At 36.4% G+C, this 14669-nt stretch overlaps 1 protein-coding gene across 1 annotated transcript; it reads left to right on the top strand.

The window, feature by feature from the left end:
• Positions 1-4883: 4883 nt before the first annotated feature.
• LOC140142213 (cholinesterase-like) lies at positions 4884-14669 on the top strand. Its single transcript, XM_072164180.1, has 9 exons — positions 4884-5231; positions 6116-6287; positions 7543-7620; positions 8796-8914; positions 11038-11205; positions 11939-12398; positions 12981-13134; positions 13832-13992; positions 14440-14669. The coding sequence occupies exons 1-9, from the start codon at positions 4884-4886 to the stop codon at positions 14565-14567; spliced, it is 1788 nt and encodes a 595-aa protein (XP_072020281.1). The 3' UTR covers positions 14568-14669.

Here is a 14669-nt window from a genome sequence, read left to right as displayed (position 1 = left end):
GGCCGCTTTTGATTTTGACTAAAATTTTGACCTACATGCTGATTAAACTTAATTGTTTTTTGTGCTCCCAAATATTATAGTTGCCCAAAAACATATATTTTGGTAGATTAAAGATCACTACATCCATATATCATGACTTTACTTTCAAAATGAGACTTTTTCGTCCTGAAAATTTATGCGCGTTGAATGGACTTAGACATGAGGTAAAATCAGCATATTTCAACGTAGCATCTGCGTTTTATTCTACGTTGGAAATCGCAATGTCATTTTTTGTACGCAAAGTTTCACACACATTTCAATGGGCAATCTCTGCGTATGAATATTGCGTTTAAATTATGTACATTTTAAACACATCGCTGTACCTTTATTATAATGATTTGTTACAAACAAAAGGATCATAATAATAATTAGACTTGCCTTCGTATGTTCATTTATATCTTTAACTGAAAATATTGTAAAATGGACAAATTGTGTGCATTTTCAACGATGTATCTACGTCGCACGATTGTTTCATGCATATAGAATTGGCTTCATTATTAACTAAATGCAATCTATAGATGGCGCAATTTATCCTAAATCATATTTCATTATTTGCAAGGGGTAGGTGATTAATACTGCCATTTAAGCAGCTGGAATAGGTGAAACAAGCAACAGGGAAATTTTATAAACATATTTCAACAAACAATAAAAGGAATTATCTGTATTAAAGCTTGAAAGAGTAATTTCCAGTAACTAAATAGCGCCACCAATTTTGTCATTAATAGATACATTTTAATGCTATAAAAGTGAATAATTTTGTAAAAGAGGGGAAATCAAAGTTGTGAATGACTCAAAAGCATCTGTGTACATTTGCATGATATCACATTTAGCTGTTTAAGCCTAAAATTTGGTTGTACATGATGTTTTGTTTGAAAAATTAACAAATTATCCCATCAAACAACCGTGGTCGATTTTGCACGTGGAATATCTTCAAAAATAGCTAAGTACGTGACCTCGCTTCGATACAGGAGAGTGGTTTTGAATAGATCAACGTACGTCCGATGTCTACGTTTGGAAATCAAGTTCCTTGCCCAGGGGAATCTCACATTTCAAGTTGGCTTAACTATTTCACGAGCACAAACATGGAATGCGCCGATGGTATAACTCGCACCAGCAAACGCCAATTCACCGGAACATAACGTAACACTTATACCGATTTAGCTAACTTAAAATGAAAAACAGAGATAAAAAGACTAGTTCGCGTGTGACGTCAGGTCAAAGGCAAGCAAAGGCGCGCCGTGATTTGTTGCCGACCTGCGCAGTACAGCATTTTTTGCCTGGTTGTCAGAATTTCAGACGCGAACTAGTCTTTTTATCTCTGTTTTTCCTTATCATGAGCTGCATACTAGTATTTTTACGACATATAGCTAAAAGCACTTCCGAAAAAGAAAAGAAGAAGTACAAAGAACAAGAGTAATTATGATATTAGTAGTAATCAGAATTTAATGACAACAGAAAATATTGATATTATTGACCACAGATTAAAACCATATTATTATATTTACAAATAATTAAGGTCAAGCACTATAAGGACATTGATCATATAGATAGACGAACTTTGTTTGTCGATTTCTAACTAGATTGTTTTGCATTGACCACGTTGAAAAGTGTTTTCCGGTATTACAAGTGGCGAATCTGTTCTTTTTGCTGAACCATGAAATGGTATCAGCCTATATGAGTGTATGTTACTTACTTGCTTACTTACTTACTTACCAACCATTTGGTCTGAAATGGACATATCTTTAAATGCCACGAAGGTATGAACCCCCAAGTGGTGTCAAATAAAAGAGAAAGAAGTAAAGAATATAATAAAAATATTTCCTAAAATCAGAGGTCATCCAAGGGGTCACAGGGGTCAAAAAAGGTCATTTTAACCAAAAATGCTCCAATCGAGCTGAAATTTATATGCAATGATCCTTATGACATTCTAAACATGTTTAAAATATTTTAATATTCACTTACGGTCATTAAGGGGTCATAAAGGGGTCAAATGTCAAGTTGTCAAAAATGCTCCAATTGAGCTGATATTTAAATGCAATGATCTTTATGACATTCTAAACATGTTTAAAATATTCCAATATTCATTTAAGATCATTCAGGGTTCACAAAGGGGTCAAAGGTCAAGTTTTCAAAAATGCTCCAATTGAGCTGATACCCAGCAAACACAAAAACGTTTTAAAAACGTTTTAAATAAGTTATATTTTGGCTTTTGGTTTAGGTAAAAACGTTTTAATAACATTAAAATGTCGGGTTATATAAAGGTCATGATAACGTTTTAAAACGTTTTGTATGAAAACACTAAAACAATATTTTTGAATGTTTTCAAAAAATGTTATTGTAAACTATTTTTGCAAACATTTTTGCCAAATATTGTGTCAATACTTAAATAACATTACGTTAAAATATTTGAACCAAGTAAACACAGAAATGTTCTTAAAATGTTTTTTCAAAACCTTTTAATAACATTTAAATGTCGGGTTATATAAAGGTCATGAAAACGTTTTTAAAACGTTATTGAAAATATTTTGGGCAAACATTTTCGCAAAATATTTTGTCAACTCCCAAAATAACATTCTGTTTAGAATGTTTTGTATCAAGTTTTCAAGAATGTTTTTGGAATGTTATTCAAACGTTTTTATACCCTTTATATAACCCGACATTTAAACGTTTTCTGTAAAACATTTTTGTTTGCTGAGCAGTAGATTATCTAAAAATGTTTTTTAAGGTTATGAAAACGTTTTATACTCTTAATATACCCTTTATATAACCCGACATTTAAACGTTTTCTGACAACCTTTTATAACCTTTTGCGAATGATGTCGAAAACGTTTTGTGTTTGCTGGGTATTTAAATGCAATGATCTTTATGACATTCTAAACATGTTTACAATATTTTAATATTCATTTAAGGGCATTAAGGGGTTATAAAGGAGTGATATATACTTATACCACAATATACTGCCAAATCCCCATGGTTCAGCTATGGTGCGGTAACCGCTCTAGTTTTTTTTAAATGCCTTTGCTTACACCATGTTCTGTTCAATCATGGTTCAATTCAAAGTGAAATTTGAACGTTCTTTTTTGTACCTTTACGATTCGGTGGTTTTTGTTGTTGTAATTTGACCCGAGCCTTTCTGATTGAAAGAACAAAATATTGTTACCGGAGTATTTGATAATAATTCTCATAGACTTCATGACCAGCCTTCTAGACGCCCACAATGTAAATATTTGTGCAGATTATAGTTTATTTGTGGAAAAAATGAGGAAAAAATAGGGAAACTCCCAAGGTTAGTAGAATTGTTGAGCAAGGGTTGATCTATTTACGCCAAGTCGCCAACTAAAAGTTCTATGAAGATACAAGCCAAAGCATATCAGGGCAAAAGATGCATTTGAAAATCCGCCAGTAAAAAGTGAAGTTTTCATCAAATTCTATACATGATGGGTTCAGATCTGGAAAGCCCTATGAGCTCCTATGGCAGCGCATTTTGCATCTAAAAATATGTCTATTGCACCACACTTTTAAAATGGGGGTGCAAAGATTCCATACAATTTTCATCTATTCTGCTGCCAGGTCAACCCCGAAATGATGATGGTTAAGTAGCCCCTAATAAATTATAATTAACTACAACCAGATTAGTTCGAAGAATGGTTGTTAAATCTAAAGTAGCTCAAGAAACCACAGAATTTGGTAAGTTAATAGCACCCGTTATTAAAAAGGTATTTCATGGTTATTGGTCAGCGATATTTCTACAGGGTGACCTCCCCTTCCCCCCAATAAAAACCAGAACCAAAACTCCCATGCCCACGCTGATAATCTAATCGTGCGTCTCTTACCTGAGACATTGACTTCTAGCAAGGGCCCCATTGTTCACTTATATTAAATGACTGATAGAGACGCAGAAGTTCGTTTGCCATTTCCTCTGAAACATGCTCAATAGTAAACCATAGACCCTAGTAATTTCTAGGGTCTATGAGTAAACTGGCGTTCATTGGCCGATACCCTGGGGTGTTATATGACTTTCACTTATCGTGTTTCTTCCTTCTTTTAAACTCTCAAAAACAAATTTTGTTCAAGAGAAGTAAATAAAAGTATTCTTATTTAAAAACACCATGTTGTTTGGGAAAATTGCAACATTTTCTATGTCGATAAAAAGTACATACTAAAGTTTATCACTTTATTCTTAGCTGTTGGGGGCTGTCAAAATGCACAGTCATAATAACAACTCTCATTTCAAGCATGCACCCCTAAAACCATCGATAATTCCTTTCTGGTTTATGCGCATGCGTGTAAGTGTATGATGTCATAGGTAAGAGCAGTCCCCGGGGAGGGGCCTTAACTTTGGTTTGGGTGGGTATGTACTGCTGAGTCTCTGATAAAAAAAAACCTACACGACTGTAAGCTAAATTTGACGAAAAACAGACGCAAAATTATACCAATTTCTGGAAAATTTTCCAAAAAAAATCAACAACTAACAATTAATAGCACTTTATTAAACCAAATTTTCATAAAATTGAGGGCCAGTATTAATTCATGGCGTAATCGTACATCTCCATTTCCCATCAGACCCAGGTGCAACAGTCAAGGTAATTTTTCAACAAATGTCGCTTGCGTGCGAAAAAAAAGGACATCCAAATCTGTGTGGCTGGGTAAAAGTAAATAGAACGACGGGATCAAATTTCACAAATATAATCAAAAACTGATAAATATACATGGGTACTATAAATAAATTGGGTCCTATGTCCATCAACGTTAATAACCTTGAGTTTATTTATAATAATTAATTCTACGTTATAGTTACTCACGACGGCGAAATAATTTAAATCCTATCCTATAAATCATCAAAAATGACTTACGCATACATTCATTGGACTTTAGTAGTAACATTGCTTCTTTCTGTCGCACACTCGCAAGCCCAACCGAAAGTGACAATACCAGGATTAGGAGTTGTATTCGGGGAAACGTACAACTTTTATCGAGATGAATATCCTGTTATTGACAAGAACCTTGATGTGTATCGTGGAATACCGTTTGCACAGCCGCCTGTGGGGCAGTATCGCTTTGCCAAACCAGTTCCAGTGACACCGTGGGAAGGGGAGTATAACGCCACCTACTTCAGAAAAACATGTCTTCAACCTGGTGGAGATGGAGATGAAGATTGTCTACATCTTAATATTTGGACTCCTAATCCAAGGGTAAATAATTTAAATATATTTTATTTTCACAGAGCTGTTTTTTTTCCAACTTGCCTATTTGGAATTATTAAAGGGTTGTAAAAATCTCAGGTAAGATATAATATCGACTGCTTAGAGAGCACAACCAGTCACTTGTACACTGGACTATAATATAGCATTGTAATGTGCAAACCTCAATAAAAAAGCGCAGTGATTTATAGTGCGTTACGCACAGGCACAACGCCTTGACGTTGATCCACAAGCCTCAGCACACTTTACAGAGTAAAGTATGCCACTACGCGCCGCACGTAATTCCATAAACCATTTAACAACAACACAGTGACTTCGCAGCTTCAAGAGCGTACAGCCTAGACAATTAGCAGTAACTTCCTTGACCAAGGGAATTTTTCCACAAGAGCGTACTACACCACCCTCAGGGATCGAACCCGCAACCTCTCGCACCATAGTCGGAGGCCTTACCGATTGAGCTAATTTAACTGATTTGAAAACAAGCACTTAACTTTTGTGTGCACTACGCATACATAGTCGATATAGCTGAAAAATGTCCGAGTGTCTAGTTGTGAACATGAGCCCAAAGAATCGCAGCTTAAGTTAACACTTTAGTGAGCTTTAGTGGTCACAGTTTCACTTGTTGGTCACCATCTCATATCACCACGCATAACAATTTCATGGTGTCCATTTCATAACAATTTAATGATCACCATTTCATAAACCTATAATGGTCACAATTGCATAAACCTTTAATAGTCACCATTTCATAAAATATAGCCTAATGGTCACCGTTTCATAAAACTTTAATGGTCACCATTTCAAAACACTTTAATGGTCAATATTTCATTTCACGTTATGCATTATAATGTTCTTTTCTGTTGTCTATTTTACAGCCAACGAATGCCCCTGTGATGGTATTTATACACGGAGGTGCTTTCTTGCTGGGAAGTGCCGTACCTGATGTTCAGGGATTACTTTATGACGGGACAACGTTGGTTGGATTTCATGACATAGTCTACGTTAACATTCATTACCGTCTAAATTCATTTGGATTTCTGGCGACAGGTAACAAAAGTGTCCTCCATGGGGGTATATAGCCAAATCAATCAGGGTAACTGCTAGGTCGCGCACTAATTCAGCAGTTACATCTAGAAACATCAAACGACAGATAATTCGATAACTTTGTGCAGTACAGAAAATGTATGGTTGCCCTTCGATGTTACTTTTTTGACTAAACAAACTCCTTTTTATCTAATACGCGACATAATTCAAAGCAAAAATTGTAATCTTAAATTCACAAGAATGTATAGTAATATATATTATCTAAGAGCTTCGAATTTGTTTACATTTGTTCATTAACACCATCAAGTGTCCAAAAGAGTTCACATGTAGAAAATGAACCGCAATTTGCGATGGTACAACAAAACGATCTCATATTTTCAGATATTATTTAATTATTATTACCCTTCCTATCAGTGTCTGACAGTTTCAACTCCGTATCTTAAAAGCAGTTTAACTTTTGAGCGCAAGACAACAGGGGTATAACGATTGACTAACTATCACTCAACGAAAGTTTAACACGCGCAAACCTTTGTTTTAATATTTTCTTATTGTTACTTTTTCTTGTTATTTTATTTTTTAGTCATGCTTGAAATTATTACTTACAAGAAACACATCGTCAAATTAAATACTGAACATCCAAATCTAAACTACCAAAATAAAACCATTTTATTCTCAAGCTAAGATACTGCGAAAGCCTCCTTGTTACGTAAACAACTTGCTCAGGTATGCGTGTAATACGGGCTAATTACGCAATTTTGAACTTGACATTCTAGGGGTACTCGTACAGGACATAGATTATGCCATGAAAATGAAATTTTATATTCGTTAACATTGAATTAGATTATTTTCAAAAATATACATGTAACCTTTTTGGGACACACGGTACATGATTGCGCAGTTTTCGAAAGTGTATTGAACCAGAAAGATAGTCGTCATCTGATATTTTGCGCTTTAGAGGCAGAGTTTGTCATAATATTTTTTTACCCTTGCCTTATTTCCGTCCTCGATTTATATCGCTCTGAGTTTGGCGCTCTGCTTAAATATATTAATTTGTCTTTTTAGTGAATAAGGGATCGATCGCGCGACCTCTGCATTTAAAGCGCTGATCCCTTTTTCACTAATTCAATATAATCCACGCATAACATGAAATTAACAAACCGATGAATCGATATTACGCAGTCTCTCAAAACTCATATCGATATCATTAATTATGATACGTGTATTAATCAAGTAATATGCTTGTATTTGTTATGTTTAGGGGATCCAGAGCTGCCTGGAAACTACGGATTATGGGACCAGTTAGAAGCGCTGAAATGGATAAACCAGTATATATCAGGTAGAATTTAAATATACTATCCATATAGACAATTTATGTTGCTCATACTTATTACCATCCTTGGATGCCAACTGAGTTTCAATTATGCAATAAAAGCAAAGAAATGGACAAGACCAGAATAATATATGTGCCCTGCTACCACGAAATGAGCATTAAGTCGCAAGTCGCTACTACGTTGGTGTTCTTTGTTTCTTACGCACCTGGTCAAGCAAATTGAAGCAAGTAGTATGTCTTTATGTACTTTGTGAATGGGGGCACAATGGGTCATTCTCGAAGGGCATATACTACTGGGTTGTAAAAGAGCGCGACAAACAAAGAACACCAACTCAGCCGGGCAGGATGTCTCGAAACAACCAACTTGCGATTATTATTTCGTGGTATAGCAGGTCACATATCGTCACCGTGTTTTTTTCATACTGTCGAACCCCAAATAAACACCGTCAATGTCCTCCTTGCCAAAAGTTGGCTTGGTGGTACAAAGAGGAGACGAAAGCCTGTAATCGATTGAAAAATCCGTGAAATATATCTGTAACCCAACGCTTCATGTACGTCCGAAGGGGACTTGAACGGTGTGTGTTTCTCGAGTTTCAAAACCTACCCTATTTCAAGGGGTAATTTTTACTTAAAAATTGTAAAAAATTGCTCTTTAAAAAACATATTGACCAATGTCTAAGAATTTTCTGTGTACAACCTGCCTCCATGTCTAAGGATTTGTTGTGCAAAACAAACCCATTTGGGCGGCATGTCTACTTCAGCATGAAAACAACAAGGCCTCCTGGCCAACATGTCTTGCCTTCCGCACACTAAATTATAAACCGTTCCAAATGAAGTGATTCGCGATAAAAATAAGCACCAGTAGTAACAATGACAAAAACCGCTTTGTACCGCAAAATTTGAAATATCGCCCTCTATAGTCAGTACAATATGAGAGGGTTTTTTAGGTCGTCACTACGAGAATAGCAAAACGCGAAGATTTTGCCAGTTTGGCATTTCAGATAAGCTTGGACATGTTCAAGGGGTGTATCGCAATAAGGGCTCCGGGCATGCGCCCCCCAATCGAAGTGAAAGTATTGTGAAATCCCATTGCAAATTACCGAACAATGGCCAATGGTCAAGCATTATGTTTTAACAATACTAGATATTTTATTTTTTGTATGCTTTCTTGATTATTACAGCATTTGGTGGCGACCCTGATAAAGTGACCATATTCGGCGAAAGTGCCGGTGGTGCTAGTGTCGGGTTGCAGCTTGTGTCACCACATGGTTGGAATTATTTTAACCAAGGTATTATGGAGGTGGGTATTCAAAACGTGTCGTGTACGTAAGTCACTAGCAATTTGTAGGTACTTGGCCTGAAGACCTTCACTGGCATGTCTGAGAAAACAACTATTCTAGCAAACGTGTTTTAGTCCATGAGTGGCCAAACGGTTCCTGGTAAGCCGTATACTTCTACTACAGTATAATATGAAGAGCTTTGTTGCAAAACCCCTTACATCCACTTTTGACTTTTTGAGTAAAACAGCTTTTTTTAATTGTGCAAGTATTACCTGTTTGATTTGATTCAATTTGGATTTGGATAAAGTGTTAATGAATAGAAACAATTTGATTCAATTTGGATTTGGATAAAGTGTTAATGAATAGAAACTAAAAGAATAGGTTTGGTACAAATTTCAAGCCTTCCTATTTTTATTTATTATTTCTTTTATGTCGTTGTAAGGGGTTTTGCAACAAAATAAATTTACCCCTTTTCTAAAAACCACCTTTGCAATCAAATTTGAGCCCATTTGTTTGCACTACTTTATGTAACTTGACTAATGCTTTCAAAATCAAAAAGAAAAATTGAAATATCTCATTTACTTTTTTTATTATGAATTTTTAATTAAATTCGGGAAAATGGCATTTTTTGGATATTTCCGAAGCTACACCTTTTGTTAATTAAAATGATTTTTTCAAACATAGTGACCCAAAAACAGTTCCTTTTGGTTTTAATAGGTAAAGAACATTCCAGGCTACTATTATACATCAAAAAAAATTAAAACAAAGCAATTCTATATTCATTTTAAGTTCAGATTTCCGGAAATTCCCTAAGATTTCCCGCACGGGAAATATTCAATATCTCCGGAAGGGAAAGTGGTATGAAGGTCAAACAACCACCAAAATGTGTATTTTTACCCACGCTATAATGTCATGTCAATAACTCAATTTCAGCCAAAAGTGGATGTAAGGGCTTTTGAAACAGAGCTCTTCATATGCAGTCTACATGTTCTCTGTTGACAAGGGGCAGTCTTCATTGAACAGCTCTTTCTCAGAGCCAACAAACCTTTAATTTAGCAGATAGGCGAGATCTGCTTGTTTTCTGTAGACAAGGGCAGTCTTCAGTGAACGGCTCTTTTCAGAGCCACCAAAACTTATTAAATCAGCAGATAGGCGAGATCTGCTTGTTTCTGTAGACAAGGGGCAGTCTTCAGTGAACGGCTCTTTTCAGAGCCACCAAAACCTATTAAATCAGCAGATAGGCGAGATCTGCTTGTTTCTGTAGACAAGGGGCAGTCTTCAGCAAACGGCTCTTTTCAGAGCCATCAAAACTTATTAAATCAGCAGATAGGCGAGATCTGCTAGTTCTCTGTAGACAAGGGGCAGTCTTCATTGAACGGCTCTTTTCAGAGCCACCAAAACCTTTATATTAGCAGATAGGCGAGACCTGCTTGTTCTCTGTTGATAAGGGGCAGTCTTCAGTGAACGACTCTTGCTAGAGTCATCAGTAGACAAGGGGCTGTCTACATGTCTCATTCTTAGGTACTTTATCCTGAAGAAGTCAGAGCTACTCCTGACGAAAGCTTGACAGTTCTAAACTTGTCCGACGGCGAACCCGCTAAAAAAAACCACTAATTGTTATGAATTCCCGTCGTAAAAGCCTATCCCACAATGTGTTTTAGTATCTAACGGCCAAGCCATAGAATTCGGCGTGGCCGCGATCTAATGGCCAACTGTCTGACATCACTTGTCAATCAAACTCGGGGACGGTGTGTTCCCGAGTGTCGTGATGATTACGTTTCTGAACGCGACGGTAAAACAGCTTTTTGCCTTGTTAAAGTACCGTAATTTATCGCCATTTTCTGCGATTCCTTTTCTCCGATCAGCACTAGATGAATCAATTTTCCTTTTACTAACCAATCATGGGTCGTGGGAAGTTTGATTGACAGTGACGTCAGACGCAAACTAGTATTTTTAATCCTGTCTTCGATTTTAGAACTCACTTATATGGTGCTATGCTGGTGTTGCACAAGAGAATATAACTGGATGATTACTACTATTATGTATTTATATCGCTTTGGTTTTTGGTTTCATAGTGCATCGCAAATAAGCGGGAAAGATTTACACAAGTTTGTACATGCATTTGACTTTCCTTTTCTTTCAGAGCGGTACTGGTACCTCTCCCTGGGCGGTAGAATATGACATAGCCAAAGCTCGCAAAGATGCTGAGTTCATTGCAAAAGATTGTGGCTGTGATACAAGTTCCAGTGCTGAAATGGTAGCCTGTTTAAGAAATGTACCTGCTCAAAGCATTAGCAGTGCCACATCCAGGGTACGTCTATTTTGAAATGAAACGTGCCTCGTAGACGGTTCAAAGTTCGGAATATGTATATATTAGTCTCTTCAACAGAGTCAAGTCATATAGGGTTTAATTGTCTCTTCTCCTTGTACGGCAAGTAGTAGACATAACCAGTATGTACGAGCGGCCATATTGTGACTCTTAGCATGAGTATCGAGGATTATGAGGAATTAATCTAATACAACGTCCTCAAAATCAGTAGTTTAGTCTGGGCCTGGTTAGGAGTGCCGTGAAGAATTTGTAATAAATTAACACATTTTACCCAAATTGGTGCTAATAACTCACTCGCCACGATTACCTACTTAAATCTGGTAAGGGTTCTGCGCTTGCATAGAACTGCGTCCCTGAATTATGCTAAATGATGTATAAGTTGTGTCTAGGGGCATAGTGGTTCCTGTAAACTTGTGCTGAGTTTTATGACTGTGCCCTCAAACCCTCTTATAGGTATATTCAACTCATAGACGATCATTGGTGTATCAGGCGAAATTATGATTTAAACTTTGTTACTGCCAAGGACACATTGTTTGGGAATCAGGGACAATGCTAATACAACCTTAAGTTCTGTTCTTTTACCAAAAATAGTACTATATAAACAGTGGACTTCGGTTGTATATATAAATGCGCATATATAAATAGTTTTATGACTGTGCACAGAGGACTATAATAAAATCACTGTGTTTTTTGTTGTTATTTAAATACTTTACAGATTATTCTGACCATTACTAATATTATACCACTAGTACCGGTGGTCGATGGCGACTTCCTTCCCGATGAACCTCTCAAATTGCTGAACTCGGGAAATTTCTTCCAAGGAAATATTATTGTAGGTGCCAACAAGGACGATGGCACAATCCTATGCGTCCGGGCCTTCCCCGAGCAACTCCCACGTCGGAACCCAGTCTGCGACCGGGAAAAATTTGAGCAAAAGTTACAAGATTATTTATACACATACCGGAATGATTTGATATTAGAAGGCATTATGCAGACCTATGTGGATTGGAAGGTTGCAGATGACCCTGATGCCAACTACTTCTTCACTTTCACTGAAATGATGACCGACGAAGCCTTCGCCTGCCCAAGTGATACGTATGCTAGGGCCTTCGCAGAAGCCGGTCATTCGGTATTCTTATACCAATACACGCATGTGCCATCAGACCCTCTTATAGGTATATTCATCTCATAGACGATCATTGGTGTATCAGGCGAAATTCTCAAAGGAGCTAGGTTAAATGTCAAAATCGTTCCGATGACGCTGATTGGCTCCCAAAATTTACAGGCTGACTCTATAACGAGTCAGATACACACGAAGCACGCAAAAATTTATATTACTAGTATAAAATTGAGAAATAGAGTAATGTGTTATCCTTTACAATAATTTGTCAGTATTTTTACTGCCAAGGGTATATTATTTAGATAATGCAGGATAATGCTACACCATTTATTTCTATTTATATATGACCCCAAAATAAATTTAAAGAAAAAATGTTTTTGCCCAAATATTTGTATTACGTTGTTTGCTTCAAGGTGGAGCGAGCACGTGTAATATTGTACACGTAACCTAGCGTATTGCTATGCGTAGTCGCTTGACCCATAAATATGGCTCAAAATATGTTCATTTTGTTCTGAAATAAGTTATTATAAAGATGCGCATCACAAATGTAGATATATTTTGTCCCGTAAACGGTATTTTGATATTATCGTTACTGACATTAATCTATTTATTTTGAATTATTTTCTTATAATTTTAGGTTTTCCGTCGTGGCTCGGGGCTGGTCACGGCGAGGAATTGGCTTACGTTTTTGGCTCCGCTTTTAATCCCCAGTTGTTGCATTCTCAAACTCCTGAGGAACGAAACTTGTCTGTGGACGTAATGGCTGCATGGACCAATTTTGCCAAAATGGGGTTAGTAAATCTATTCGTCTATTTGATAATATTAAAAGGGATATCAGAATGTCACCCAAAATACGTAAAAAATGGTTAATTGGTCACATGGCAAAAGATTCCTTTATTAATTGAGCTGTCAAGAAAAATTGCTAAAAACTATAAAGGCCAAGAAAAACAGTTTGCTTGTCCTCAAATCACTTTCAGAAATTATGTTGGTCGGTTGGGAAAAGGTTTTCTTTTCAACCACATACCGTATTATACAGATTTCCATACGCTTTTCAAAATCCTGTCAATGGCTTCAACCTTTCGTTTGAAATATTTTATACAACATAATATGGTAGCAAATACTATTTGACTCTGCTATTTTGTGTACAATACGCACGTTTATTGAGAAACTCATACTAAATGCGCCGTTCTTGATATAGTGAACATAGCTTACAAATAGTGGAAATGAGACACTGAGGATGATGATACGGCAGCAGTAGATATAATCGGACACGGTAAATCGTTTTGCTGTACATCGGTAATTTTTTGAGGCGAAAAGTTCGTGATATTTTATGGAAAAATTAACGGTCGGACGGACGAGAACAAGTAAACATATTTTTATGTGCCTAAAGGACATGTAGTGTAGTATTTCCTCTATGTAACATATGCGACGCTTTTTCTCAAAATTTACTTTCTGTCAATGTTACAATTAAAAATATTATTATTGCAGTTCACCAAATATGGATGATCCAGAGAAGGAATGGAAACCTTACACTCTTCCTGATCTTTCTTACAAAGACTTTTCACCAGGATTCAAGGATAGCAGAGCTTTGAAGTCAACAACGTGCAATATGTGGAATAACTTTGTCCCAAAAATGGTCACATTTGCAGGTGAGTACCAACACTATACAAAAGACGCACTTTAAAATCATTGACCTAGTGTCAACATGACATCAATATAGGTGTAAGGCCGAGACTTTTGCAGTAATGAGCATTAGATGAGAAGCCAATTAAAAAAAAAATATTTATTTGATCCACTAAAAGCATTAACGCGGTAGTTTACATTTGTTTTTCAAAAACGTTGATGTAGTGCTACACTACCTTTAACTTTTTAATATCAGCACATGTTACCAATGCGAGCCACTCCATCGGACGTGGCTCAGGTCGGTTCTTTTGATATGTTATAACCGTACCATACGCCATGTACGTACTATGTTATGAACGTCGCGTACGCTTATGTTTAGTGACACCGTTTGAATTTATTCAACCGTTTAGTCAATTATTGATAATAAATTTTCAAAAATATTTCACTGTGTTTTTTCCTTTTTATCCTTAAAGCCGACTTAACAGAGGAGGAGCGACAGTGGAGAGAGGAATTCTATGATTGGACTCATGAATCCATGCCAGATTGGAGATATGCATTTGAAGAATATGAAAAGCTTATTCCAAACAAATGTGAAGATTAAAAGAAAGAAAACAAAATGGTTTGGCAAAACTGTCTAAGAGATTAGGTTTAGGGTATTAATAAGTGATGTCGATGATTCAGAACAGACTGGAGTGTGTGTAAT

This window comes from Amphiura filiformis, chromosome 20 (genome assembly GCF_039555335.1).
Source record: "Amphiura filiformis chromosome 20, Afil_fr2py, whole genome shotgun sequence".
NCBI lineage: Eukaryota > Metazoa > Echinodermata > Ophiuroidea > Amphilepidida > Amphiuridae > Amphiura > Amphiura filiformis.
Note: the sequence above shows the minus strand (reverse complement) of the source record. Positions and strands in the feature narration are given on the sequence as shown.

Excerpts from the sequence above, each read along its gene's own strand:
- LOC140142213 (XM_072164180.1), top strand. The coding sequence starts at position 4,884 with ATGACTTACGCATACATTCATTGGACTTTAGTAGTAACATTGCTTCTT. Across the intron at positions 5,232-6,115 it reads TTTGGACTCCTAATCCAAGG|CCAACGAATGCCCCTGTGAT; the intron begins GTAAATAATTTA and ends TCTATTTTACAG. Across the intron at positions 13,135-13,831 it reads ACCAATTTTGCCAAAATGGG|TTCACCAAATATGGATGATC; the intron begins GTTAGTAAATCT and ends TTATTATTGCAG.